Raw genomic sequence first — 26175 nt, forward strand, 5'->3', positions numbered from 1 at the left:
GCGATTATGTCCTCCTATATCGTATACCATATTGACTTCTTCCTCCTTATGATTGTCTGATTGCATGTTTACCTGAAGAATGACAAAGTTCATCAGTTCTGCTCTTACTTGTATTAATAATATTCTATCCATTGCTTGCTCTAAGCTGAGTTTCTCCCTACCTTTTTATTCAATATTATGGCAACTCCTCCCTGGCTCTTGTCACACCGCTGTATATTACTCTATCACTCTAGCAATCCCTGCTATCCTTCCATCTCACCTTGCATAGAACTAAAATATCTATACTTCCTCTATCCATCTCTAGCCTAACATTCCCTAATTTACCTGTCCTCGACGTTGTCCTAACACTCCAATTTAATATTCTAACTAGTAGCAATAGTGTCATTAATAAGAACAGCAACATTTTTGCCACATGAGACTGATGCCTCATCTATCATATGCTAGGACTTGATTCATTGTCGAGTGTTTAGAGCAGGGTTTTTTTCCTTTCCAACACTAAGGCTTGCTAATTGGCTTATGCAATATGTATATCATTTATATATTGAAGATTAAGGAAACTCCCATGCATAAATATACAAAAAAAGGAAGGTTAAGCATAGTTTATTTCTTGATTTGACAAAATATTACACAATCATGTAAGTGGTTGGTAAAACTTCAGTAAAATACAGGACCACATATAATAATTTGACTAATGCTACCAATATTGTATTTCATTACACTCTTGTCTTGATTTGTGACCACAGCTTCAATTTATACTTTAACCACAGCATAACAATTAAAGATTTAATTAATTTTACATCAAACTAGCACTGACAAAACATTTCACTACACTATAAATAAACTCTCTTTGTGCTTATTTACAAGGTATCTATGCAATAAAATCATCTGACTAAATAATTTCATGAATGATAAATAGCTGGTTTTACAATTACTGCATTTCCATAACAAATCTTAAAGAGGTCTTTTAAAAGTTCTTTCAATAGTCACTAGCACGACAACTATTGTATCTGATTCATATACGGTTTCGGTATATAAAAATTTTCCCACATAGCATTATCAAAGTTTCCAGGATAGAGCTTAGAAGGAAATATACATTTGTACTCTTAATAATCATTTACATCACTGTTGCACAGCAAAGCTCAATTCTGAAGCCAATAAACAAAATTCACAAAAGAATTCCTAAAGAAAAGTGAGCATACACATGGAAAGTGGAGCCAACTAATTCTCATTAGTTCAACTGTATCAACTAACAGTAACATACAGCATTTATACTTGATGTACACAAAAATGATTTAAAGATGTCTTGTTTTCAAAATGAGCCTTCACCATCTCACAATAATAATACCAAGGCTAAAATTAGGTTAATAAAGCTGATGAAAACATTTACTGTAATGCACTCTTGAATTTATATAAAAGGTAATTCCCATTTCTTTCTACAGAAAGTCTCTGGAGGGGTCTTCAGATAAAGCCAATGATGGCTACTATAATATGACAGATTGACTACAGTCTACAAGAACATGCACTTTGATAGATCAAGAAGCTTCCACTGTGAATAAGTTTAAAATCACATTGCACTTTGACTTTTCAAATCTTGCTTCTAAGTGTTCACTAAAACACTGTATTAGTCACAATCAGTTCTTCCAATTCCACCTGTTGTCAATCCAATGGCTCTTCTTTAATTTGTATCACTGATTCCTGAGAACGCAGTAATGATGAGCCTTTAATCTTGAGATCTTTACCTTTAAGAGTCCCATGGACCATATTTGGTATGTCTTCTGGTATATTGAAGATATCTTCACGACACAGTGGTTGTCTAGTGCCATCATCAAAACATACCTGCAAGTGATTTTCATTATTAGATACCAATAATTTTCAAATGCTTTGAACAAAACCACAGTAATTTACAACTATATCATTTGTCATCGGAGGTGCATAGACTATATCAGATGATACATCATGTATATTATATCAGTACATACCATGTACATATTTTTCACTGTAGAGCCTAAAAACGTAGCTGGAACAGTTGAACTATCATTTTCATTACCAACAAGAACTTCTCTTCCAGGTTTTGGTAATTTATTTTTTTCCCAATCTAAGCCCTACAGATAAATTTAGAAAATAATTATAATCATTGTTAACAATATTAAAATTCAATACACACCAAAATAACAGGACATTTATGATGGATGAAACCTAAAAAACTAAAATTATAATTTTGCAACACTTCAAAAATAATTTTTGGAATTTAATATTTTCATTTCAGCAGAGCAATTTCAACAGCATGGATACATTTACAGGGAGCAAATTACCAAATGAAAGAAGCTTGATCACATAAAAATTCTATGAAGTCTATTTAAAAAACTTTAAATTAAGATTATTTACATATAGAGGGTGCGGTGAATGCTTTTAAAAAAGGAGGTAATCTTGCTCCACCCTGTATTAATGTACTTGAGAAGCAAAAAAAACACTGGCATTTCCCATAGTGTTATATGCCAAGTACCATCCCCTCTATACTTCACATGTCCCATAGCATCAATTAACTAGAAAAACCCTTGCAAAATTGCTTAAAGTAAAATTATTTCCAAAATTCTAATAATTTTAATAAGCTGATCACTTAGCCTATAAAAAGTCGGAAAATATTTATAAAAAATGGGAAATAGAATATAAATAAATATCATAAACAAGATCATGTGTTGAAATGAAATGAAATAATTGACTTTGTAATTCCACACACTTTATTTTAAAAAACACATCCCAGGTTTCGACGTTGAACGCCATCATCAGGACCATCAGACCTGATGATGACGCTCAACGTCGAAACCAGGGTCGTGTCTTTTTAAAATTAAGTGTGTGGAATAACAAAGTCAATTATTTCATTTCACTTCCATATGTTATGCAAATTCCATAAAGTTACGCCAGAGACATCAAAAGATCATGTGGTTTGCTAGTATATGATTGAAAGAAATTCATGATCCATTTCCATTCATTTAAGAGTTACTTCTGTATGCATACCTGAATAGAGCTTGGAGGGAGGTTAGGGCCAAGAGATCCATCACTGTATGATACCCAACAGCAGAGGGCAGGCACAACCCAATCCCATGATACACGACCAGGATACAAACGATCATTGCTCTTCCTACCCCAAACACGCTCACCCTCGGATAAGGGATGTACTTGCTCCTGAGAAAGAGTTTGAGATTAACTTTGAGAGGAACAGCAATTTTTACACAAATATTTATTTAACTTGTACGCTCAAATAAACTCCTTTGAACTTGTGCAGGGTGCGGCGCTGAAATCTAGACAAGCACGCATTTCCCATTGAAATTTGCTCGCTGGGGTAGCAAAACCTTCCCAGGCCTTCTCCGCAGCATTATACTTAGCAATAATATCACTAACAGTTGATCTGATGGTACCAGAAGTATTGAACCATTTCGAAATATAACGCCCAGCGAGAACACTTCCGATAATAGAGGCTCTTTGATTGTTCTCCACACTTGTACGTAACATCTCGGCCATTTAAAGGTTATGACTGCTTACTAGATGCCTATAGCTTTTAGAAACGCCAATTGTGACCTCTTGTGAAGTGGATATGGCGGGAAATTCAAATTGAAATTTACCCAGATTTAAGCGCCCTACCATAGGACACTCAACCAATCTAAGATGAAACTTAACTCCAATGTTCACCTTATCTGCAGCATTGTCTCCTTTTTATATATGCACATATTTGAATTTCGAAACTTTAATTTTAATACCTCAGTCTTTCCTTAATTTTAAGACCGTTTGTCCAATTAAAATCTGACTTGTTTTGCAATCTTAATGACAAAAAAATCACCCTTTAGTTTAAACTCCATCATTAGAAAAATTGTTTCATTTCTCAGGGCCATGGAATTGGTCAATTAAATGGATGTTTACCAGTAAGTGGATTATGGACTTTGATGGACTATTGTTTGGATTCTTCAACGATTTAACCAATACTGCGAACTGAATCTCATCTGACAAGAGACAGAAAGACACTACATGCTATGGTAATAATTGATTGAAAAAAAATGAATCGAGATTGAAAAGTAATAACAAACATTTTGACAGCAGAGGGCTCACAGCAAAAATGTGCTATATGCCACTTATAATGTGTGTGGCATGGGTCACTGTGTCTTATGGGTAGCGGGTATAACTTCAACCTATAAGTGCAAGCTGATTTGCTGGAAACATACTAACTATTAAGTAATTTTCCCCACAACAGGCATAGCAAATGGTTGCTTTGATTACAAATTTTGGTAACATCACTATTTTGAGTTAGTAGTAAGCAATAAAATTTTAATACTTTGATGACAGTTCTTCCCAAAAAATTTTCCAAATAAATCGTAAATTTATATAATTTAGCACATTTATTCATATAGGCTGGGCTACAGAAAAACTTAATACACTTTCTGCTAACAGGGATGTTGCCTCTCTGCTAATACAAACATACATTGTTGCTTTCCCAATAAACTTGGGAGTCTACGAATTCATGAATTATGCTTCAGAACATGAAACAAAGTAGCTGAAAGGTATTTTGGCCCAGTGATGCCAAATTCCTGGGATTCTATGTTGAATTAACATTGGCATATGTGTAGCTGCTTATTTTTTAATGTAACAATTTAATTTTTTTCCTACAAGTGTAAAATACTTTGATCCTTTTCTGCCTGATCCAAGTATTTTTATAATTCTGCAACAAAAAAAGAGGGTATGTCTCATGTGCCAGGAGATATGATACTTGGAATGTCTTCCTAAAAATCAAAGATGAAAAACAAAAGTTTGGTAATGAGTTCATATTTGTCGGCAACATGATACAAACTTTGATTTGATCTCCACCACACAAATATTTTAGTCTTACAATGTAAGAAATTACACATGATAAAAATATATATTTGTAAAATAAACATGAGATAGCCAGAGCATCAGTTTTCAAAAACAATAGGAAATAAGTAATCATCTTACCCGACTTGGCAAATGTCTCGAACAAGTGATGTGAAATTCTGCATGTCTGTTGCTGCTCTCATCCTCTTCTACCATGGTAAAACGAGCTCCAGAAATCAGAGCACACATTGGATGGAAATAGGAGCAGCATTTACGTGAGTAGTTACATGGGATACAGGATCCTTCAACAGACTTACAAAGCTCACAGGTCTGAAATACAGGAAAATAAAAAATCAGTTTTCCTCAAGTACTATTGCAACATGAATGGTTTCATTCATATATCATTAGGAGAGGCCATAGAAAATATCATAAAATGGATGATTTTTTGAGTCAATCAAATATAATAGGTAAACACAAGAGTGGTATGGTTAATAACCTGAACCAAATATTCTTATGCTATTATAGAACTCCAATAGTCATACTCTGTTACATAAGTATGAAAACCAAAAATAAAGCACATTAAAATGAAAACAACTTTCAATCATACTTACATATGAGAATATACAAGAAATCATTAAAATTTCAAGGAAGTGTGACCAAAAAATAAAATAAGTATCAGGGCAAAAATAAATTTAATCCTATAAGAATTAAAGATATCTTGATTCCATGGTAAAATTACCATGTTTTATCTACACATTCGCTACATAACATGCTACAACTACCTTGAAATCTGTAATATTTCAATAATTTTGAAAGAACACCAAGCCAAGAGCATTTAAATAAAATTCACTTTGAAATGTTCATACACTTTAGGCATATATGTATTGCAATATAAGAGTAACACAGCCTTATAATCTTCCTAAATGCACTCACAACAAAATGTACTGTACTTTTCTAGGGGCCTCAGAAAAATGTGCAAATAGAAAAGAAAAATAAGAACCAAGCTTACAGAGCAAAACCTAGAAAGACCATATTATATCACTCATTTCTTTAATAATCTCCTCAAGAGAAAATGTCTTTTTTCATCTCACTTTTCCAATGTAATATGGGGTAAATGACAGAAAATAAGCACCCAAATTCAGGGTGGGCTGAGCTAAGGCACTCTATCAACCATAGTTATGATTAGCCCAGGCCCAAATTTGAAATTCTTTTAAGGAATATTATAATTTTTTTTTGGAATTAATACTTCACTTTGGCACTTTAATGTCCATTGCCTTATTTTATTTAAGAATGCTAGATAAGTATCAACATGGATATTTTTGTAACTAAGCAAAATAGTAAAATTCTACGTACGCAGTATCAGAATTTACATTTTCCAACAATTTACAACTTTTTTATCATGTTCCATACAATTTCCTACTCTTCCACCTTATGTGGAAGCCCATATTTACACAGTTTTATTTTCAATTTTCTCACTCTTTGTACAATTATGCCCTGGATTTTAAAACATTTCATATTCTAAAACGAAATAAGGACAATTTGCACTTTTCCACAGTTTATTTAACGTACGACGCGTTTCAACTCACAGAGTCATCATCAGGTACAAGACAGGACCTCAAGCCTGAATCTGTTGAACACATTCTAAAACAATTACTCATGTAGATCAGCCACAATAAAATTTTTTTTATATAAACAAACATAATAAAGCATGAAAAACACAAGAACTGAATGCTGACAACTGGAATCATTTGTACTGCACCCACGCAATAGATAAAATGTGACGAGCCCCTGAATAATAGAAAGTATTGAAACTTGCTTTATTGCATCAGAACTAATTTTATTTTCTTTAAAAAAATTTCTGCAAAGGTTGAATCTGAAAAGGCAACTGTTTGCACTAGTCAAACAATGAGGTAGCTCAGATTCCCATGTGTTAAGTTCTCCTTGACTACTTAGGAACATACATATTAATCCTACTTGAAAATAGAGAGATGAGGCAAAAAATAAAATATTTAATAGTATTCATGAAATATCATTACTTATTTAAATGCAATGGATTAGGATTTGGGAAACTTCAATGAATATGGAGAAGGAACATAAACCACAATTTCACTGCCTGTTCAACATCTATGCAGGAAAACCAGTTTGACAGTAATGTAGGGTTGAAAAGTATTAAAATAAGATGACATCCAATCTGGTCTACGGGCATTTAATCAAAACACACATACACACACACATACTCTAAATGCTGACATAAAATTTTCTCACATGCGTTGGAGAAGAAGGCTGTGCAGCCAATGCTGATTCTGTTTGAGGAGGAGTGGAGGTTAACTGTGTAGACTGAAGCTGAAGCATTGGCTGATGAGGCTGTGGGGATGGTCTATCCAGTCCAATTGGAACATGAATTGGTTCCTTGCAACGCACATCTCGGAAGGAAACACCAGGTGAGAGGAGAGAACACAATAAGTGAGCCCATCGTCCGTCACTCGTTCTTTTCAATGCACCACCCCTCCACAGGCAGAGGCAACACCACTACAAATGAGGAATATCATCAATTAATTTATTTATTGTATCCCTCACTAGATATGGAAAATAGGTTATATGTTTGATCCTATTACAGTGTAACGAGGATCATTTGACTCTTTACATTGACTAGAAAGAGACATGGGCATGGAAAATGACAACAAAATACACTGGAAATAAGGAATATAATTTAGAAACAGTTCATTCAATTCAATAACACAACTATGCCACAACCAGGTTTGAATAATATTATGCAACCAATAAAAAAATTTCTTAATTGATTTATGGTATTCTACACTTGCACAATTTATTATTATATACTTTTATAAATCATAAAAATAAAATGCCTTTTTCACACTGGACTACATAAGAGGAATTCCACTGCTCAGATTTTATCTATGATAATGTTAAAATATCACAACAATGATCATGGTTTATTGGTGCAAAATTGTGCCCTGTAAGATTGCATTAAACATTGTAAATAAATGCCAATCTCATCTTTTGGACATTTTGAATTTTCATTTCAGCAAAACAAAGGTGTTTCAGGATTCTTTAAATTCTTTGTTATCAAAACTAAAATGGTCATTTCAACTAAAGAAAAATTTTTGTTCATAACTAATCTTGAAAGTCCTAACTTTAATGTAATAGGCCATGATGTAGGATAAGCATAAAGTTAAACACAAAATAGAAAACCAAAAGATCACTTTTCCGTGACTAAATCAGGCAAAGAATTTAATCACAAGTATATTCCTTAAGTTGACTATGGCTTAAGAGATTTCCCTCTTCAGTGGACCAGAATTGCAGGTCAAAATTATAAGACAATATTGCCAATTGCATACTAAGATGTTTATGACTCGATTACATATGCATACAAATATTCTGGTCCTAAAAATTATGACTAACTTTTCCGATATTGGATAGGTAACATAGGATAGGAACAATAATGTTTTTTGATGATGAATTTTTACAGAACTCGAAGGAAAAATCAAGGAATAAAAAAGCAGAGAATTACATTTTTCATTTATACTTACTGCCTGATACATGCCAGCTCTGCATTTGTCACACCTCCAGTCCTGAAGCTCAGGGGGTAGAAGGGTGACTCCATAGCATGAAGCATGAATGCAAACACCACAGTCACAACAGGTTAGGATTGAGGACATACCAGCACTTAAATCAGCAGTGCTGCCTGCATTATCTCCTTGTGGCTCCATCTGAGGAGTGCAATGATATATTCAGCATGTACCTCTATAGAATTAAATTCTACTCCACTAACATTTAAATGCCCCGGGTCTTTGAAAATTATTTTCATGGTCAAAACATTCAAGATATTTGCAAGTGTCACAAAGTACAGCCAACAGAAGAGGCACTGCAGAAAAATTTTATTAATGTATTTTCATCCCAAAATTAAGAAAAAATACTTGTTTTCAGTCACCAAATTTATCAATTGAAAGTTAGTAAAAACTTTAATACCTTTAGCTAAATTATTACCCTGACACACCTTGAGATCAATCCTTGGGCCATACTTTAAGAGTAAATCCTTAGAAAATCATTGACAAGAAAAAACCATTTAGGTTCCCATTGGAATCAGAGTGTAGTATTCTGCACCCAGAAAATATACATGCACAAGTATATTAAGAAGCTGGCAATTATGTTTTGCAAGGGGAAAAGTTTTTATTTCTTTATATCTCATTGTCAATTAATCCTTGAACACTCAGATTACCCTATTATATCAGAGGTATCCTATTATAATAAGAATTGTGACGTTAATAGGTGATAGTGATGACTATTTATTGGACCTACAATGGTCTATTGAGATGAGTGATACATCATCTGCATAAAAATGAAGTCATAAAATTATGTCAATATTTTAAGGCGAAGAGCACACATTTAACATCATCTGAAACTGTCTATTCACTTGAGTTGCACATTCGTTTTCTAAGGTATTGAAAATCACCTTTATTGTGTTCTCTAATAACTTTCAACATGTTATCCTCTGCTACGACACAGCAAAACTGACTTCAAAATGATGAAACCTGACTTTAGTTGCAATGAAACACATCAGCTGTATGATGTAGCTGCAGGGTACATGTTGATGCAGCTACGCACAGCAAACATTGCGATGCATATACGTATTTCTTTTCAGTTTAAAAAAAGGCCGTTTTCAGCATTGAAAAACAGCATAAAAACTTATCTGGTCAGACTCCCATTTAAGGTGGCGATGACAGCTAAATGAGTGTCATAACACTGAAATGAGTGAAATATTTTTCCTACTGGAGGGAGACTTTGAAAGTCAGGATGGACTACCATAGTGAGAAAACATTCAACACTCTGAATGAAAGCAACTCCAAGTAGCAAAGGAATTGGAGTCCAACTTGAGTGATGTATTAGAGTTAGTAAGAGCATTTTACTAGATAGTGTACTAAATAGGGCTTGAACTAAGCAACCTCCAACCTATCAAATCTTAACCAAACAAACTAACAATTTATTATTATAAGTTAATTCCTTGTTATTAATGTGTGACCATCCAGAAGCATTATTTATTACCTGACTTCTTACTGAAGTACTATGGCTAAGATGGCCATTGCAGTTTCCTTCAATATATATTACGTGGGTCATTCAATAACTCGATAGAAATTTCAAGAGATGGCATTTGTAATACCAGAAAAGATTTGCTTTCAGTAATCTTTCTCTCTCACTAGACTGCTGTTTAAAATACAGCTATATCCATCACATGGTTTCATTTTCATTGCCGATTGAGGCAGCAAACTATTATTTAGAAAAATGAAAAAAAATGAGTCGTGCCATAATTGAACATTTCTATTTAAAAGGCTTAACACCAAAAAGAGATTAAAGCCAAGTTGGATGAAGTTCATCGCACACCGGCTCAATGAGTTTGGGACTGTTTACAATTGGATGAGTTCAAACGAGGCCATACTTCCACAAATGATGAACATCCTTCGAGATGTCCAGTGTAAGTGACTTCCTAAGAAATGATTGATAAAATCCACAATATGATTTTGAGTGATCGATGAATCAAAGTTTGCAAAATAGGTGAGGCCACAGGCATTTCACAAGGCACAGTATTTTCAATGTTGCAAAAAAAATTGGGTGCAGAAAGATCTTGGCAAAATAGGTGCTGTGTTTGCTCTCAGTGTAGAATAAACGCAATGATGTGGTCAATTTGGAGGCTGGTTTATTGCTTTTCTAAGGCAATCCTGACGAGTTTCTCCAATGATATATAACTATGAATGAAACATTGTCACACTAATACACCTCAGAGACAAAGGAAGGAACAGTCGAATCAGTTGGCTTCTAAAGGCAATCTGGATCCAAAGAAAGTGAAGATAGAAAAATTGGCTCACAGGGTCAAGGCCTGGCCAAGGTTTTTTTGGGAATCACATGGATTCTTCTACATCGATTACTTGCAAAAAGGAAAAATGACAATGGAAAGTTTTAGGGATAGTTATTTCACTGGTTGAGGAAAGAAATTAAGAAAAAACATCCTCATTTGCAAGAAAAAAAATTCTCTTCACCATTTATAGTCGCACTTGCGCAGTTTTGATCCCGAAAATTATGGAACTGAAGTTTGAATTATTACAACATCTACCATGTTCACCAGATTTTCCCCAAATGACTTTTTTTATTTCCAAGCATGAAAAAATTAACATGAAACGAGGTCATTGCCAACTAAGAAACTTATTTTGATGACCCAAAAGGCTACTTTTTGAGTGGCTTAAAAAATTGGATAAACCTTGGGAAAAGCTAAAAAAAGACTATATCGAAAAATATAAAAAAATAAAATAAACCCAAAATGACGTTTTTTTATTTTATACAAATGACTTACTGAGCCACCATGTAACTATAACCTAAGTACTCATAATCACACAAACCTTGCACGGTTTCCTTTTCGCAAAACATGCTGCAGTAAGCCAGGTTTGACTTTTCACAGGCTTTGAATTTGTTCCATTTGTGGAGTTCCTCCAACCAGGGGGCATGGGCTCAGGTATGCAATTCTAAAATTATGATTTACACAAGACTTTAGTTTAAATATAAAGTACATATCCCTGCTAACTAAGTTCATCATTATTTTTACCTCTAAATGAGCTACATAATTTGTCAAGTCATACACTTAAAAATCACATTTTTAATTAAAATTGAAAATTAATATTTGAAGGAGGTGGATTAAAACATGAATGCCCTCAATCCTAAGATGTATAAACAATGACTACAAAAATTATAGCTACATAATATGACTGGATAAGCATTTCCTTTGAAAGAAATGGTACACACAGACCAACCCATATTCTATTTACCAATTAAAAATACAAATGAAGTAACCAAGTTACCTTGTGAAGGGAAAAGACAGTGCAGAGGGAACAGTATGGTTCTGATTGACTCCAATAAGAATTAAAGCTCTTTTCTAAAGCTCTATCAGAATCAGAGTCTCTTTTCAAACCTTTGAGAAATGGTAGAATTCCTCCTGTACCTGCACCTCCTGTAAGTATATTTTAATAAATAATCAGCAAATTATAAAAATAAATAGCATTAAGGTTAAGTTTAACAGTATTCTTTCTTTCATTTTGTTTCCCCCATACAGATTAAATGATAGAAAATGTAACCAACCAAAAAGCTAAAAAAGATGGATTAGGACATTATTAAGGTTTACAAATGCTAGCAATTTCTATTTCTTTGTTAGTGAATTACTGACACCTAAATTAAATAAAAGGTTGGTCTGAAAAGTTTTTGTTGTCACCCAAAGATGGCATCACTACCTGCAATATTTTTTCACTCATGCTATCACAGCTGTGCACAACGTATGAAATTACAAGCCATTCCATCCAGCATTTTGTTGTAGGCAGTCATTTTAATCAGCTGTGGTGCACATATTATAAATGGAAAACATTGAGTATCATGCAGTGAAAAAATTCTTTGCACATGGTTTAATACTGAATGACATTGATCTTAAGATTGTAATTATGTATGGGACTCTTATCCTTCAATTTTCATGGTGAAGGAATCGGCAGCTGAGTTTAAACTTGGCCATAAAACCCTCCAAGATGATGTAAAGGACGTCAAAAAGTGGAACCACAATGGATATCATTGAAAAAGTGTACGATATGATTTTGGAAGATTGGCATATGAGTGTGCATGAAATTATTAATACCGTATGGATATCAAAAGATCACATCGGTTGCATTTTGCATGAGAAATAGGACATGACAAAGCTTTGTACAAGATGGGTGATGCCAGTGCTCACCGTGGATCAAAAACTCACTACAACAACGCTTTCCAAACAGTGCTTGTGATACTTTCCAAAAAATAAAAAAGAGTGATTTTCAGAATCAATATGTGATAATGGATGAAACATGGATGGCAGCTGGTCCTTCAGCTTCAAAGAAGGCATAGATGGTGGCATTGGTGGCAAAGCTCATTGTTTGAAGTTGCAAGCCATTCCATCCAGTAGTTTGTTGTAGGCAGTCATTTGAATCCGTTGCAGTGTTTGTGTTATTAAAAATGGAAAAAAATTAGTATCATTACAGCGATAAAATTCTTCTAAAAGGTTTAATGCTGGCCAAAATTCATCCGAGGGATGCGAAAGAACTTCTGCTGATTGACTATTTTGAAAATGGTAAATCATTAGGTTAGGAGCATTATTCTAACATTCTACGAAAACTGGATTCAAAAATTCATGAAAGCAGACCCGGCTTGTAGAGAGAAAAACAATTTACATCAGGAAAATGCACCTGCCCACAAAAGTGTCACAGTGTAATTGAGGGATTTGCACTATGCAGTGCTGGAACATCCACCTTATTCTCCAGATTTGGCTCACTCAGACATCCAACTATTCCAAAAACTAAAAAATAACCTCACTGGCCATGTGTTTTTCAGCCAATCAAGAAGTGATTGTGGCTGTAGATAAGTACTTTGCAACGCTTGCAGACAAAGCACTACAGAGATGGGTTAATGGCAATGGAACACCACTAGATGAATGTATTAATATTGAAGGTGATTATGTTGGAAATATTAAATTTATTATAAATATAAATTGCCATTTACATCATTAGGCCAAGAACTTATTAGATCTCCCTCAAAGTTGTACAAGTAACTTGTAACTTCTTTGGGGAAATAGCACACACCAAGCATCAATCACCTGTTAGTGTTTGTTCTGGCTAGAGCATGTATTTAGAGGACCCTGGTCAAGTGACTCGGTGCAAGTGCAAAATTCAGTGAACAATTGAACAGCGGTACACCATCAAATTTTGTACTGGACAGGGGAAATCGGGTACGGAGATGCTGGGCATGATTCGCCAAGTGTCAAGGATGAAAGCATGTCATCAACTGCAGTTTTTAAGTGGCACAAGCTCTTCAAATATGGCTGATGGAGTGTGGAGGATGAGCGCTGCGGGGATTGAGATGGTGTGGTGGCTTACTGGTTTCCCATTGTGAGTGCAAGGATTCAAATCCTGGAGACAGCAGATATTTTTCAGTGGTATCCCAATACCTACTTTAGATGCTTGTAGAGAGCACTTTGACTGAATACGCCAACCATTAGATGGAACATTGAGCTGCGAACCCCTTGGTGCCTTTCACTAAGAGTAGGCTAATGCCAATGCAGGGTTTCTCTTCACCCTTCATCCTTTCCTGTCCATCCCTAATGGCACAAGTGACCTCAGCTCTCGGTTGCCTCCCCTAAATACTACTACTACTCAGCATCATTCCAAGTCCCTTTTCTCTCTTGTTTGACTCTCTTCTATGTCTTCAATACGGCTGCAATAGATTTCACTTTGAAGGATTTTGCGAGATCAGAACTGCAGAAGCCTAGCCTCTCCCACTTAAAAGCCTCGCACACAGCCAATTGGGCTGAGTCCCATAGTTACCACCACTTATTCTAACAGTTTTGTCCATCATGAGATAAAAATTGATATCATTTCCTATAGCCTTCCTCAATAGAGGTTTAAATGTGATACCATCACTCAAATTGTAGCCCCACTTGTGTAAGATACCCTGGCATCTATGTCACTGAGGAGTATATGCAGCGAGGACTACCTTAGATGTCGCTACTTCTCTTTGATCTATCTGGCAAGGGTGCCCCTACTAGGATAAATTATCATTGCTCTCACCAAGATAGCTCTAAGAAGCCATCAGAATGTACAAGCCCTTCCACCTTGTCACCTCCATGGGGAGGGATACCATGATTATGTCAACTAACTTTCGGAGAAAAAATGTATATTATGTATACATAAAAAAGTACATGCATTATTTATGATTCATTGGTTAAAAATAATTTCAACCGAATCATATCAGGAAGAATATGAGTTCTCATCAATTTTAAATAGCATCCTAAATCTGTAAGAAGCTCAAAGCTAGAATCTGGGTTACAATAAAATTGGTGGACACCTTATATTAGAATGTATAAGATATTGCCGCAAATCACTTACCACTTCTAAATGCAGGTGACCAAGACCTAATCACATCTTGATTATTGCTGCAGTGGTTTTCTGGGATAAGATGTGGAGGGAAATCAGCTTCTCCATCCTTGGCCTCTCGACCATTAGCTACTGGTTCCAATAGGGGTGCTGGCCTCTCTTCAATCTTCTCTTTAAAAATAACTTTCTGAATCTGTTGAGTGAGTTTGGTGGGTAAAGAAGTCTTAAGTGAAGGAGAGACTGTCTTTGGGAGCACTGGGGTAGAATTTTTCAATTGAGATCCAGTCTTTGGGAAGGGTGTTAAGGTGGTAACACTTGAAGGAACTGTGGCCAATGGAACTTTGTCTTTATCCTTGGTGATGGGTGCCACTGTGTTTTTATTTTCTACCTTTATAGTTTGGGATTCAAATGCTTGCCATGGATCCTGAGAAGTGATTCTTTTACCACTTTTACCAAGTTTATGAGAACCAAAGTTACCAACAAGACCCAGACCCAATTCATCAACCTGACCTTCTGGGATATTACTCTCTAGAACCACTTCTTCCACAAAACTGTCCAGAGCAGCCTGAAGACTTTGACTGCTACTTTCATTCTTCCATCTTCCAGCAGATGCTGGACGACCTCTTGAAGTGCCAGGGGAAACTGAAGAACTCACAGGATTGGGACGTGAAGTCAAGGACACACTGGATGCACCAACTCGAACACCACCACCTCTTCCCCTCCCCCTCTGCCCCCTAATGGACAAGCTCCCTCTCCCAGGTCTACCACCACGACCTCGCCCTCTTCCCCCTAGAATGACAACACATGGCTTACGGACAATCGATGATGAATTCAAAGGAGAGTCTCCAACCTCATGGGACTGAGGTTTTGGATTTGTTAAGGCTTCTGAAGAAACCAGTTGAACAGAGGATGCATTTTCATTCACTTGTATGTTGACGAAGCTAGGACTAGACTCACCAGTTCGGACAACTTCTTTTCCAAGACTAAGGAGTAGCATAGCATTCCTGACATCTGGGTTGGGTGTAGTGCTCCCCACAGGAGTGGATGTAGAAGGCTTGCTATCACCGATCAGCGTCCCTGAAGATGCTAAAGCAACACTTTTGAATTTACCTCCCTTGGGATCACTGGTGATGATAATTTTACCGGGTTTATTGCTATCAGCAAGCTTAATGTTTTTAATCATTCCAAAATTAGCCTGCTGAACAATTTTTGGCCATGTCACAGTCGCACCTGGTGGCAAGACTTTGCCAACTAGTACTTGGTTACCTGCAGATGTGCTGGTAGTCCACCCATGACCTCCCAAGTCCCGTCTCACCACAATTTTCTGATGTTTTGGGAAATTAGCCTGGGAAGTACTAGGCACTAAAACGGGAACTCTGCTCTCTACTTCACCTGAAGAAGTTTTGGACACTGACTCATCCAAATCTTGATTGACACGTAACTCTGCCTTCAAGCGTGGCCCTACTTTCCTCACATCCCCATTGCCAATTTTTCCTGGACCCACAAATGTCATGAAAGAACCACTTGGCAAGTCACCACCTCTGCAACTTCCTAAAGGATTACCACCTCCAGGCACCACAATTCCTTTGCCACCCAACACCAATTGGGTACCGTTATTTTGACTACTGCCACTAACCACAGCTTCATTGCTTTGGGGCTCACTTCCACTATTTACATTATATGCCACCACTTTAGACTGAAGGACCGCAGGGGACAATTCACCTTCTGTCTTCATAAAGCTTTGATTAAACATGCCCATTTTAATTTGGTAGCCTTTTTGCTCAACTTTGAATGACTTCTTTTTCTTAATTCCTGATCCATCCTCTGCAGCAAGAGACTTTTTCCTCTTGGGTTTCTTCTTTTTAATGCCATAACTTTCCCCATAATCTGGTGAGTCACCTGTATCAGCAAAGATAAAATTCAGTGTCAAAAGAGAAGTACTTCTGTCATATTTTACAGAAGATAGCTTAGAGTAATACTTACTAATGCATAAACATATAAGACTATTTTATCAACATGTGTATGATGAATAAAGAATTTGGTTAAAATAATAGCACACACAATTAATGAACTATCTCTAGGCTTCAATTTAAAAATCAGTCTCCCTGATTAAAAAAAATATGGACGAATGGTATAGTCACTCCATTCAGTACTGCAGCAATGAAGAAATCACACTGACGCACAGTGGAAACAAACTGAAAAAGGCAGACGGAGCATACACTATTCTTATACCTTAAAAACCACCTATTTAAGGTCTACGAGGTCAAGAAATCCAAAACTCATAGTTACAAGGCAATGTGGATTCCTTGAAATTCAATTTTGGCCATTTTAAGTGGTGCATATGTTTGCATTGAAAACTTTCTTAGGATTATCTTCCAGATATCCACATAAAAATGCTGAAGACAAGAGTGGACCAAATTAAACAGCTTCTTATATTCCAAAGGTTAACTCAGAAGTCACTTTCAATAGAAAAAGTGTCTTCATCAAAATTTACAGGTCCCTCATGTTAATTTAAGAATTAACACATTCTTTGGTGGAGGCTAGCTTTAATAATGTACATGAGTGATCAACATGAACACATTGACAAGATATGAATGAACTAGGAGCAATGTTTCCATCCATTAGACCCTCACACACCCTGGTTGAGATGCCCAATAACAGTCCAACGTGAGTTTGGAAGTCAACCTGAATTTGTCTATGCATTGCTTATAACTTTTCATACATTGAATCAAATACCATTGTGATGGTACTGGCACGACAAGAATGGAAACAAATATGCCTAACATACTCATCATTGCAAGTGGATAGCACAAAATCACACACTGGCTTACTGTAAATGAATTCACTGTCTTCTATAGATGAATGAATCTTCTTTTTTAGACTATTTCTTTCAAAACAAAGTCAACATTAGCACATTGATGAAACAAAACATATGGCTGTAAAAGTTCTCTTCAGCTCCTTATAACAGCTATGCAATTGGAGATCAGATTAGAGCGGTGATGACTAATTTCATCATTATCAGTTCCTCAATTCCAAGGCTGGAGGACTACATCGTCTTCCATTCTTCCTAATCCCATATTAATTCCCTTATGCCCTGGTACCTCTTGTCAACCTTTTCTTAAAAATTTCTTGTCTTTCAGGGAGTCTAATGTATCTGGTTATTATATTCCTTAAGTTGCTCCACATCGTATTTTCTTTATTCTTCTACAAATGTCTTCATTCATTATTTACTTCATCTGTCCACTTAAACTTCCGCATCCCTTCTAGCATGACGGTTTCTGACTTGGCAAGTATGACTACTTTTTAATTCCGAGTCCAAAGTCACTATAGCCTCATTTTTGAGTAGGTGTGCTCTCAAAACCCCAATCAAATAGTACACACATACACAGATTTCATCTGGAATATGGTCAAAATGTGTTCTGCTGACCTCAATACATATATATTTGAAAATCTGTTGGCAGATAAGAATACTTAGGTAAATAAATTACACATCACATTGGAAGGAACAATACACTTTTCCACAGAATTTTCATTGGTACAGTGCATGTTTCACTCTGATATGGCATCATCAGGTACAATATTAACCTGTTGATACTGTACCAATGTGAAATTAATAGTACCAATAAATTTTCTGAGGAAAAGTAGTGTGTTCCTTCCATTGCTATGAATACGTACAACTACCAAAAAATGAAGCCTGAAACCATAAAGTAAAATAAATTACAATTATTTCTCTTCTTAGGCTTTTTTTCAAACTAAAAACCGCACATAGTAATTCAACTATTCCCATTTGTAGCACCCAGAAATCCGAAACGTGCTGCCCACCATGACTATTAGTCAGGTAGAGAAAACTGCACCCAGCCCTCATGTCACAAATGTTGCACTGTATAGTCATATCCAACAATTTCCAATAAATCTACGCGTTGGGCCAACTTTAAAAAAGCCCAGTGAAGCAGTCACTGTCCAAATCGGGCCCCTTTTGATGAATCAAAACATTTCTTAAAAGAGCACAGTTGATGCCAATAGCATTACCTGGAGAAACCCACTTGTAGCACTCTTTATGTGTCATACCATTCATTTCTTGATCAAGAATAATGAAAAGTGATGGCAACCCAATTATCACACATCACAATAGGAAGCCCTTTTTAGTCAAATTTACTGCATTTGCAGTTCATTAGAAACAACATTCATCTAATTGATAGTACACATCCTTGTGTATACACAATCCGTCTATTCCACTTCTTGTATGAAACAATTTTACTCAGTTTAGGGGTTTGAAAGGAATGATTTTCCTGAGATAGTCCGTTATCTTCTGCAAGTGAACATCAAATCACGAATTTAAAATTGCAAAAAATGCAACAAAGTCCACCTTTTTATGGCTTTATACCACTGTGAGGCATGGTCCAAAACAAGGGAATATTTCCAATTTATTTTTAATAACATTTCATCACATAAATGTGAAGTGCATGACGTGGTCTTTGTTCAGACCTGGTACACATGCTATGGGGAAGGCAGGAATCAGAGTTTACCACTGGAAGGTCCCTAATATTTAGTAATAATAAAAATGCATTTATTTGTATTATAGGTGTACGTTCACACTCGCACAAATATAGGACAAATCACATATTGCTACACAATTTTAGAAAAATCTGCATTGGTAAAGATTTTTTAGCGAACTGCAAGGTTTGGCAATAACTTTTATTGAGTACTGAATAGTGATTCCTTAAGGCTCATAAAACCATAAGGAATAATATAAATGTACAACTTGTACATGAAAACTAAGTTTACTGAGAATACTTTTGTGCTAAAATTTGCAATATGAATTAATTGGTTGGCATCTTGAGCCAGATGAATATACCTTGCTCACACTGAGGGGCTACCTTTGCATTCCAATTGGGTAAAAAAGCACACGTAGTTATTATAGCGGTAAGTAAATACAGCACAAATGGTGACAGAAGATATAAACAAGCTACAACTACTGTATTTAGTGCCATTGTTAGTTTTCATACCTAATTCTCCTGCTTTCAGCCAAATGTCCTCAAAAACCTCCAACTGCTCCTCATCAGGAAGATATTCACATCCATCATCTTCCACTCCCATATCTTTGATGGCCTCTTGAACCCCTGGTGGAATTTGCACAACTTTTCTTTCATTGCACGGGAGGCCATCCTCATCATATTCATCAAGCTCTTGGCGCTCACTGTCATCGCCTCCTTTCTTTTTGTGAATTGGATGTCGTTTTGGTTTTTTCTTTCGCATTTCAATAAATGACAGAGGAATCTCGGTGTTGCTGAAAAGGTCAATAAGGTACCCATTACTAAGGAAACAAAATGCAAATGATATTACTTATATTTTATGTCAAACAACTAAATCTGAAGTGGCTCTGAATAATTACTTAGTGCCAATGTTGTAATTAGAAATAAAAAGAAAGGATTTAAGAGTAAACCTTTGGTAATCCCAAATTTTAATTTAACTATTGCAGCGAAAGACAGAGCAGAATGAAAAATAGAAGACATTGTATAGGAAAGCTTTCTTACATAATTAATGACTTCAAATATTAATTGCAGTAGTACAGATGAGTTTGGGTACACCAACTACTAAGGTCATGTAGCACCTCTCAATACTTTTATGGCATGAAAATGGAATGTATTAAGTGCATCATCAATATTAAAAGAACATAAAAGCCAAGAGTTATTTGTGTTACTTATCATTCATATTTTAAGAGGTATAACAAATCATGTTCCTTTAAAAAAGTAATTACTCGGCTAGACATCTGGATTACTACCTAACATAGGCACTAGATCTCCCTCAATATTTAGCCTACCACACACCACCCGATATGCCTCATATTCCATCAGTAGACATCTGACGGCTCAAAGATAGGTAGATTCTTCACTTTAGAGGTAAGTCTGTCAAGAGCAGAATGAGTCGAGCAGTGCCCTATAATGTGATGAGGACCTCCTCCCTCAAAGTGCTTCTGACAGAAGATTACCATGCTGCAGCCACTAGTTTCATGCAGCAAAGCATGTTCCCAGTAATCATCTGCCAAATGTGCATTTCACTGCTTTCAGGATACTTTTTCAATGTCAATTAGAAATCCTAAGTTAATCCCACATAAGATCCTAGATAATAGCATCCAGGGCCTCCTTACCTGCTGAATCAGCTTTCTCATTTCCGGCAATTCTTATGCCCATTGGGTTCCACAGAAAAGATAATTTAATACCCCAATGGTAAGATGGAGGAGGTGTGTGTATATGTATGTATATATATATATATATATATATATATATATATATATATATATATATATATATATATATATATATATATATATATATATATACATACATACACACACACACACACACACACATATATATATATATATATATATATATATATATATATATATATATATATATATATACATATATATATATATATACATACATATACACACACACACACACACACACATATATATATATATATATATATATATATATATATATATATATATATATATATATATATAAATATATATATGTATATATATATATTTACATATACACACATATATATATATATATATTTTCTGGGCAATAGAATGCAATGGGGACAAACTGAAAATGCACTGCAGTGCACCCATTGAGTCAGTATGAGTTAGAAGAACTGTTGCCACACTTGATACCTTGGTAAGTAATTTGATAGCAAAGAGATCTGCTGCATAGGCACTTCAGCCATTGATAAAATCTTGGCAACATCATTGTACATTGAGAAAGGAGTCCAATGAGAGGAAGAAAAGAGTATAAGTGGCAACTGTTGGCACTTCTGGGCATGAGGCATTAACAGTATTTCGGGTGCTAAAATCCTGGACACATGAAAAACAGTTTTGGCTAACATTTCCGATTAGACAAAAACATAAGAGTAATTTTTATGAAGATGTGCACAGTTTACACTGTATGAACACCCATTTCACAAAAACCACATAACCGATTTGGCCAAAAGATACTTAATTCTTTTACTCACATTTACAATATAGAATAACGATTAACTTTGTTTTGATTATGTTAATAGTTTCTGAGCCATAATACCCACAAAATTCTAATCCTATTTGCCCAATGTACTATTAAATACATTCAGAATACATTTTGCAGCTGGACAGTAAAACCAATACTAAATCACTCAATTATTTTTAGAAAAAAGCAACCTTTGACTCAAGGGATTATCAACTTTCTCAATAAGCTATTATAAAATATGGTATTTTATGCAAGCTGGCTGATGTCCAAGACTTACTTTTTATTGCAGAGAATGTCAGTATGAGTCGGAGGTGGTGCAGCTGATGAGCGGGTGGGATCTTCTGGGTGTGGTCCAACATCTTTCCCTTGGAGCCAAAGCTCATACCGGTCCGGCTGGAATCTTTTCACAAATGTATCCATACTGATCTTTACCATATCCCTCCTAGAATTTCAAGTAAAACCACCCATTATTGTGTGAATCAGCTTTAAAATGACCATACAACTGAACAGTAATGTTCTTTAAACATCTTCCTCTGAACTGTCTCTCTTAAACCTAGATAATGTCAGTGGTTGCAAATAAATCTTTGAGCTGAAATTAATCATTAAATGCCCAATATTCACAGAACAGATTGAACAGCAAAATGACATTAATCAAATTTACATATTATGATGTTATACTCTACGATAAATGCATATGAATATACAACAGATATGGTCACTGGAATGAGGTAAATGGAGGTCATACTGATCTAACATCATTTTAACTTTTGGCTGCAGGTATAACGCAGTTTGATAATTAAGTATTAAAATGCGAATGACAAAAGATAAAGCCAATCCCTGAAGGACTTCTCTGCAGCAAAATATTAATTAAAATGATTTAGAGTATGAAAGTATCTTTTTTGTTCTCAACAACTATACAATTAATAAGCAAATTTTAGAAAATTACCCATAGTCCAAAATTATCACAAAGCATTTTTCACCCTATGGCATGGATCTTAATCCTATCGAAAACTCCGGGGCACTATGTGCACACATGAATAATGTGTACATGAATAGTTCTACACTGGTAAAATAAATTTGGACACAATAAAAGCACAGTTTAGAGATGAGGCACCATACTATTTTCCCTATATTTTCATGAAAATTGCAGTGAAAATGATAAATTGGCACAACTCCAACACGAAAATTACTTGCAACAAAGATTACAGCAAAAAAATTGTATTAAATGCAAGATTTTAACAGTCATCTTTAGAAAACATTCAAAGTTAGTTGTCCAAATTTATTCAAATAACAATATACTTTACACATTTCTCCGTTAACTTTTTAAGTTTAACTTACCTGCACTGACATTGGGAGGCCCTTTTTCCATACTCAACCCACCGTGGGGTGGCAAAATTTGTCGATTCAGCACAATTAAAACCATGATTGAAACCAGCATGGTATCCATATGGAAAAGTTACCATGATTTCTCCCTGTTCTTGTGTTATCTGAAATAAAAAATTATATGTTGCAAATATATAAAAACCTTAACTACAACTCGAATTTTTGACACCTTAATTGTACATAATCCATGAGGGCTTATCTGCACCCACTGAGCATCCAACATCGACCCATATTTTCAAAAATTTTTACTTTGAACACTGAGCATTGCAGGGTGAATGATAACTCTTCAAAATACAAAAATATCACTATAACAGTTTGGCAACAATATGACTTTGCCATTTAGAGAATTCTACCATATTAACTGCATCAAGGACAAAATAACTTTTTCCAATCAAAAATTCTTTACATAGCCTAAACGATAAAATACATCCCCAATTCATGATAAGTCACACATTAAGATGATAAATACATTTTAATTGAGTAGTAGTAGTTTTTAGGGGAAGCAACCGACAGCTTAAGTCTTGTCACAATTAGGGATGGATGGTAAAGGTGGAGAGAAACCCAGCATCTGCATTAGCCTACTCTTAACCAGAGGCACCAAAGAGTCCGCAGTTTAACGTACCATCCAACAGATGGCATACTCACACATAGTGCCCTCCACAAAGCACCTTAATGAGGGATTGGGATACCACTGAAAAGTATCCGCCATCTCCAGGATTCGAACCCGGGCCCTCTCAATGGGAAGCCAGTATGTTAGCCTTTGCATGCTGATAACTATACTACCACTTTCTAATATGTATGATTTGTGAGAGAGACTCCACACTGAGCAAGAAGAACAGGTTCTATACCATTCTGACAATCATTTGATCTCAATAAACAGATGTGCCTGTATAGCTGAAAAGATTGTTCTGATAGCTTCCCAATGCAGGGGAACGATAAGTAAGACAGTTTCAGGCATTACATGGTAGAAATTTATCATGATGAAAGAAGACACTTTCCTTTTCCACAGAGAATTTTTTTACAACGACCTAGGTTTCATGACAGCAGACCTGAAGATGTTATGCTGTAAAGAAACCTAGGTTGTAATAAAAAAATTCTCAGTGGAAAAGTAAAGTCTTCTTTCATCAAAAATATTATGATTTGCATATGTACCCCATGTATTAAGAATATGAGTCAAAATGTGTACATATGAAATATACCAAACAACAAAACATACATGCATGAAAAATTGCAAAGGAATACACACCAATATCTATGGTGATTCTGACACTGGACTACAAAAATGATTTGAGCAAAACAAAGAGCCTCAACATAGGAAATATATATATTTACTATTTAATGTTAGGCACTATTGTTTTAATAAAACTATTTTTAATTTATGCATTAATTCACCTTATTGTAAGGTATTGAATACTGCCGTAATATTGGTGGTGATATTAGAGTCATCTTATGCCGTAAAAATGCAGAACATGACTGGTAACTTCCAGGGAAAAAGCCATTAGCTAACCGTTCCAATCTTCTCCCATGTTCTGGAGGAATGGCATACCTAAATCGAAGTGAATGAACAGAAGAACATTTTAGACAAGTTAATACGAAACAATAATAAAATTTCTTGGTTAAATTCCATTTGTCCCAGGTATGGTATAATGGATCTTACAAATTCATGACACACACTGCTATGCAATTTTTTTTTAAATTGACCTATACGCTATTAAAATATTAATAATTTTAAGTAGCTAAAACTTTTTCTATTTATATTAATAAATAAAAGGCAAGGTGATTGGTCATTACTGAACTATTGACAGAGACTAATAATGATTGAATATTCAACAGTTAAGCGAAAAGGATGTCACCAGATAGAAACAAAGAGAGATGCCAATATTAATTCCAGTACAAACTAATGATCACTTAGGAAAATATTTTAACATGTAATGTTCCTATTTACACAGTTCAATTTTGATTGGAAGAGACTTTACAATTAAAAGCTTAGAATTCATGACTTTGAAATGATGTGATATATTATTTCCAACATTTATTTTGTGTTTTCCATCAAGTCCCTAAACCTTTTTAACAATTTTTCCCACATGACTGCAACAACCCCAGAAAAATAAGCATCAATCCAAACAATTATCGCTACTGCAAGGAAAGGTTTTTGGGTAGGATTACATGCATAATTATTTGTATAAATTTGAGCCTGACAATGAAAGCAATAGAATACATATTTGTTTTGACAAAATTTTTTTGCAGCAGTCTCCAAAAAGAGCACACCATTTAATTAATTATGGAAATTCTGGTTTTTTGCCCTTCCCTTACTTTCCGAAAATATCCATTAAATATGAACTCTTTTCCTTAAACAAAATTATTGCCACTATCATTAATATATCAAGCAACCACTTTCCCCTATTTCATCAAAGAGCACATTTAGTTTTGAGAAATGCATATTTCACTGCAATTACGTATAGATCGCTTCCATTACTAGGTCACACTGAAAAAAGGATACTAAAATGAAAGACAAGAGAGAAAGATTTTGTATTTGGTAGTTCAATTTTTGCAGGTAGGAAGATGATATTAGAATACATACCCAATGTGAAAAGAAACAAACATTATGAAAATCTTTCAACAAGCCAATAAATACTTAAAATTTGAAGCTACAGTTTCACTACTGAGAATTTACATAATGTGTTCTTTAATGATCAAAGATAATTAAAATCTGTCTTTATTAATTATCCCTGAACAGACCGGATGATAGAATGAATAAAATGTGCTACCAATTACCATGTTTTTGGCGCTCCAAAATGAAGATAGTTGATTGAGTAGAGATCCATATCCTCGGTGTGCCAGGCAAAGGTAGTCTTCCACATACCAAAGTATAGGTAAGCAGTGTTCACTCCATCAATACTGATGCCATAATCTTCATTCACATAATCCAATATTGTGCCCAGTTTATTGATATTCCAGTCCTAAAAGATAATTCTCAATTAAGTAGGCAG

The 26175-nt window shown here is 35.1% G+C and overlaps 1 protein-coding gene across 3 annotated transcripts in view; it reads right to left on the reverse strand.

Moving 5' to 3' along the window:
* Positions 1-584: 584 nt before the first annotated feature.
* The window catches only part of LOC139697366 (uncharacterized), a 29765-nt gene continuing 4174 nt past the window's right edge, over positions 585-26175 (reverse strand). Inside the window, exons 5-19 of one of the 3 annotated variants that reach the window (XM_071596041.1) lie at positions 25961-26145; positions 24578-24731; positions 23141-23289; positions 22080-22244; positions 19793-20073; positions 15744-16685; positions 14799-15575; positions 11706-11854; positions 11250-11372; positions 8391-8570; positions 7105-7368; positions 4981-5169; positions 3016-3183; positions 1980-2102; positions 585-1836 (exon numbers count right to left, since the gene is read on the reverse strand). In XM_071596041.1, coding sequence (XP_071452142.1) covers positions 1657-1836; positions 1980-2102; positions 3016-3183; positions 4981-5169; positions 7105-7368; positions 8391-8570; positions 11250-11372; positions 11706-11854; positions 14799-15575; positions 15744-16685; positions 19793-20073; positions 22080-22244; positions 23141-23289; positions 24578-24731; positions 25961-26145 — 4029 coding nt within the window. In that variant the 3' untranslated portion in view covers positions 585-1656. Of the gene's footprint in view, positions 1837-1979; positions 2103-3015; positions 3184-4980; positions 5170-7104; positions 7369-8390; positions 8571-11249; positions 11373-11705; positions 11855-14798; positions 16686-19792; positions 20074-22079; positions 22245-23140; positions 23290-24577; positions 24732-25960; positions 26146-26175 lie in introns of all 3 variants that reach the window. The other 2 variants (XM_071596039.1, XM_071596040.1) reach the window with 2 other exon arrangements.

Source organism: Hetaerina americana, unplaced genomic scaffold, assembly GCF_022747635.1.
Source record: "Hetaerina americana unplaced genomic scaffold, ioHetAmer1.1.p SCAF_74, whole genome shotgun sequence".
Classification (NCBI taxonomy): domain Eukaryota; kingdom Metazoa; phylum Arthropoda; class Insecta; order Odonata; family Calopterygidae; genus Hetaerina; species Hetaerina americana.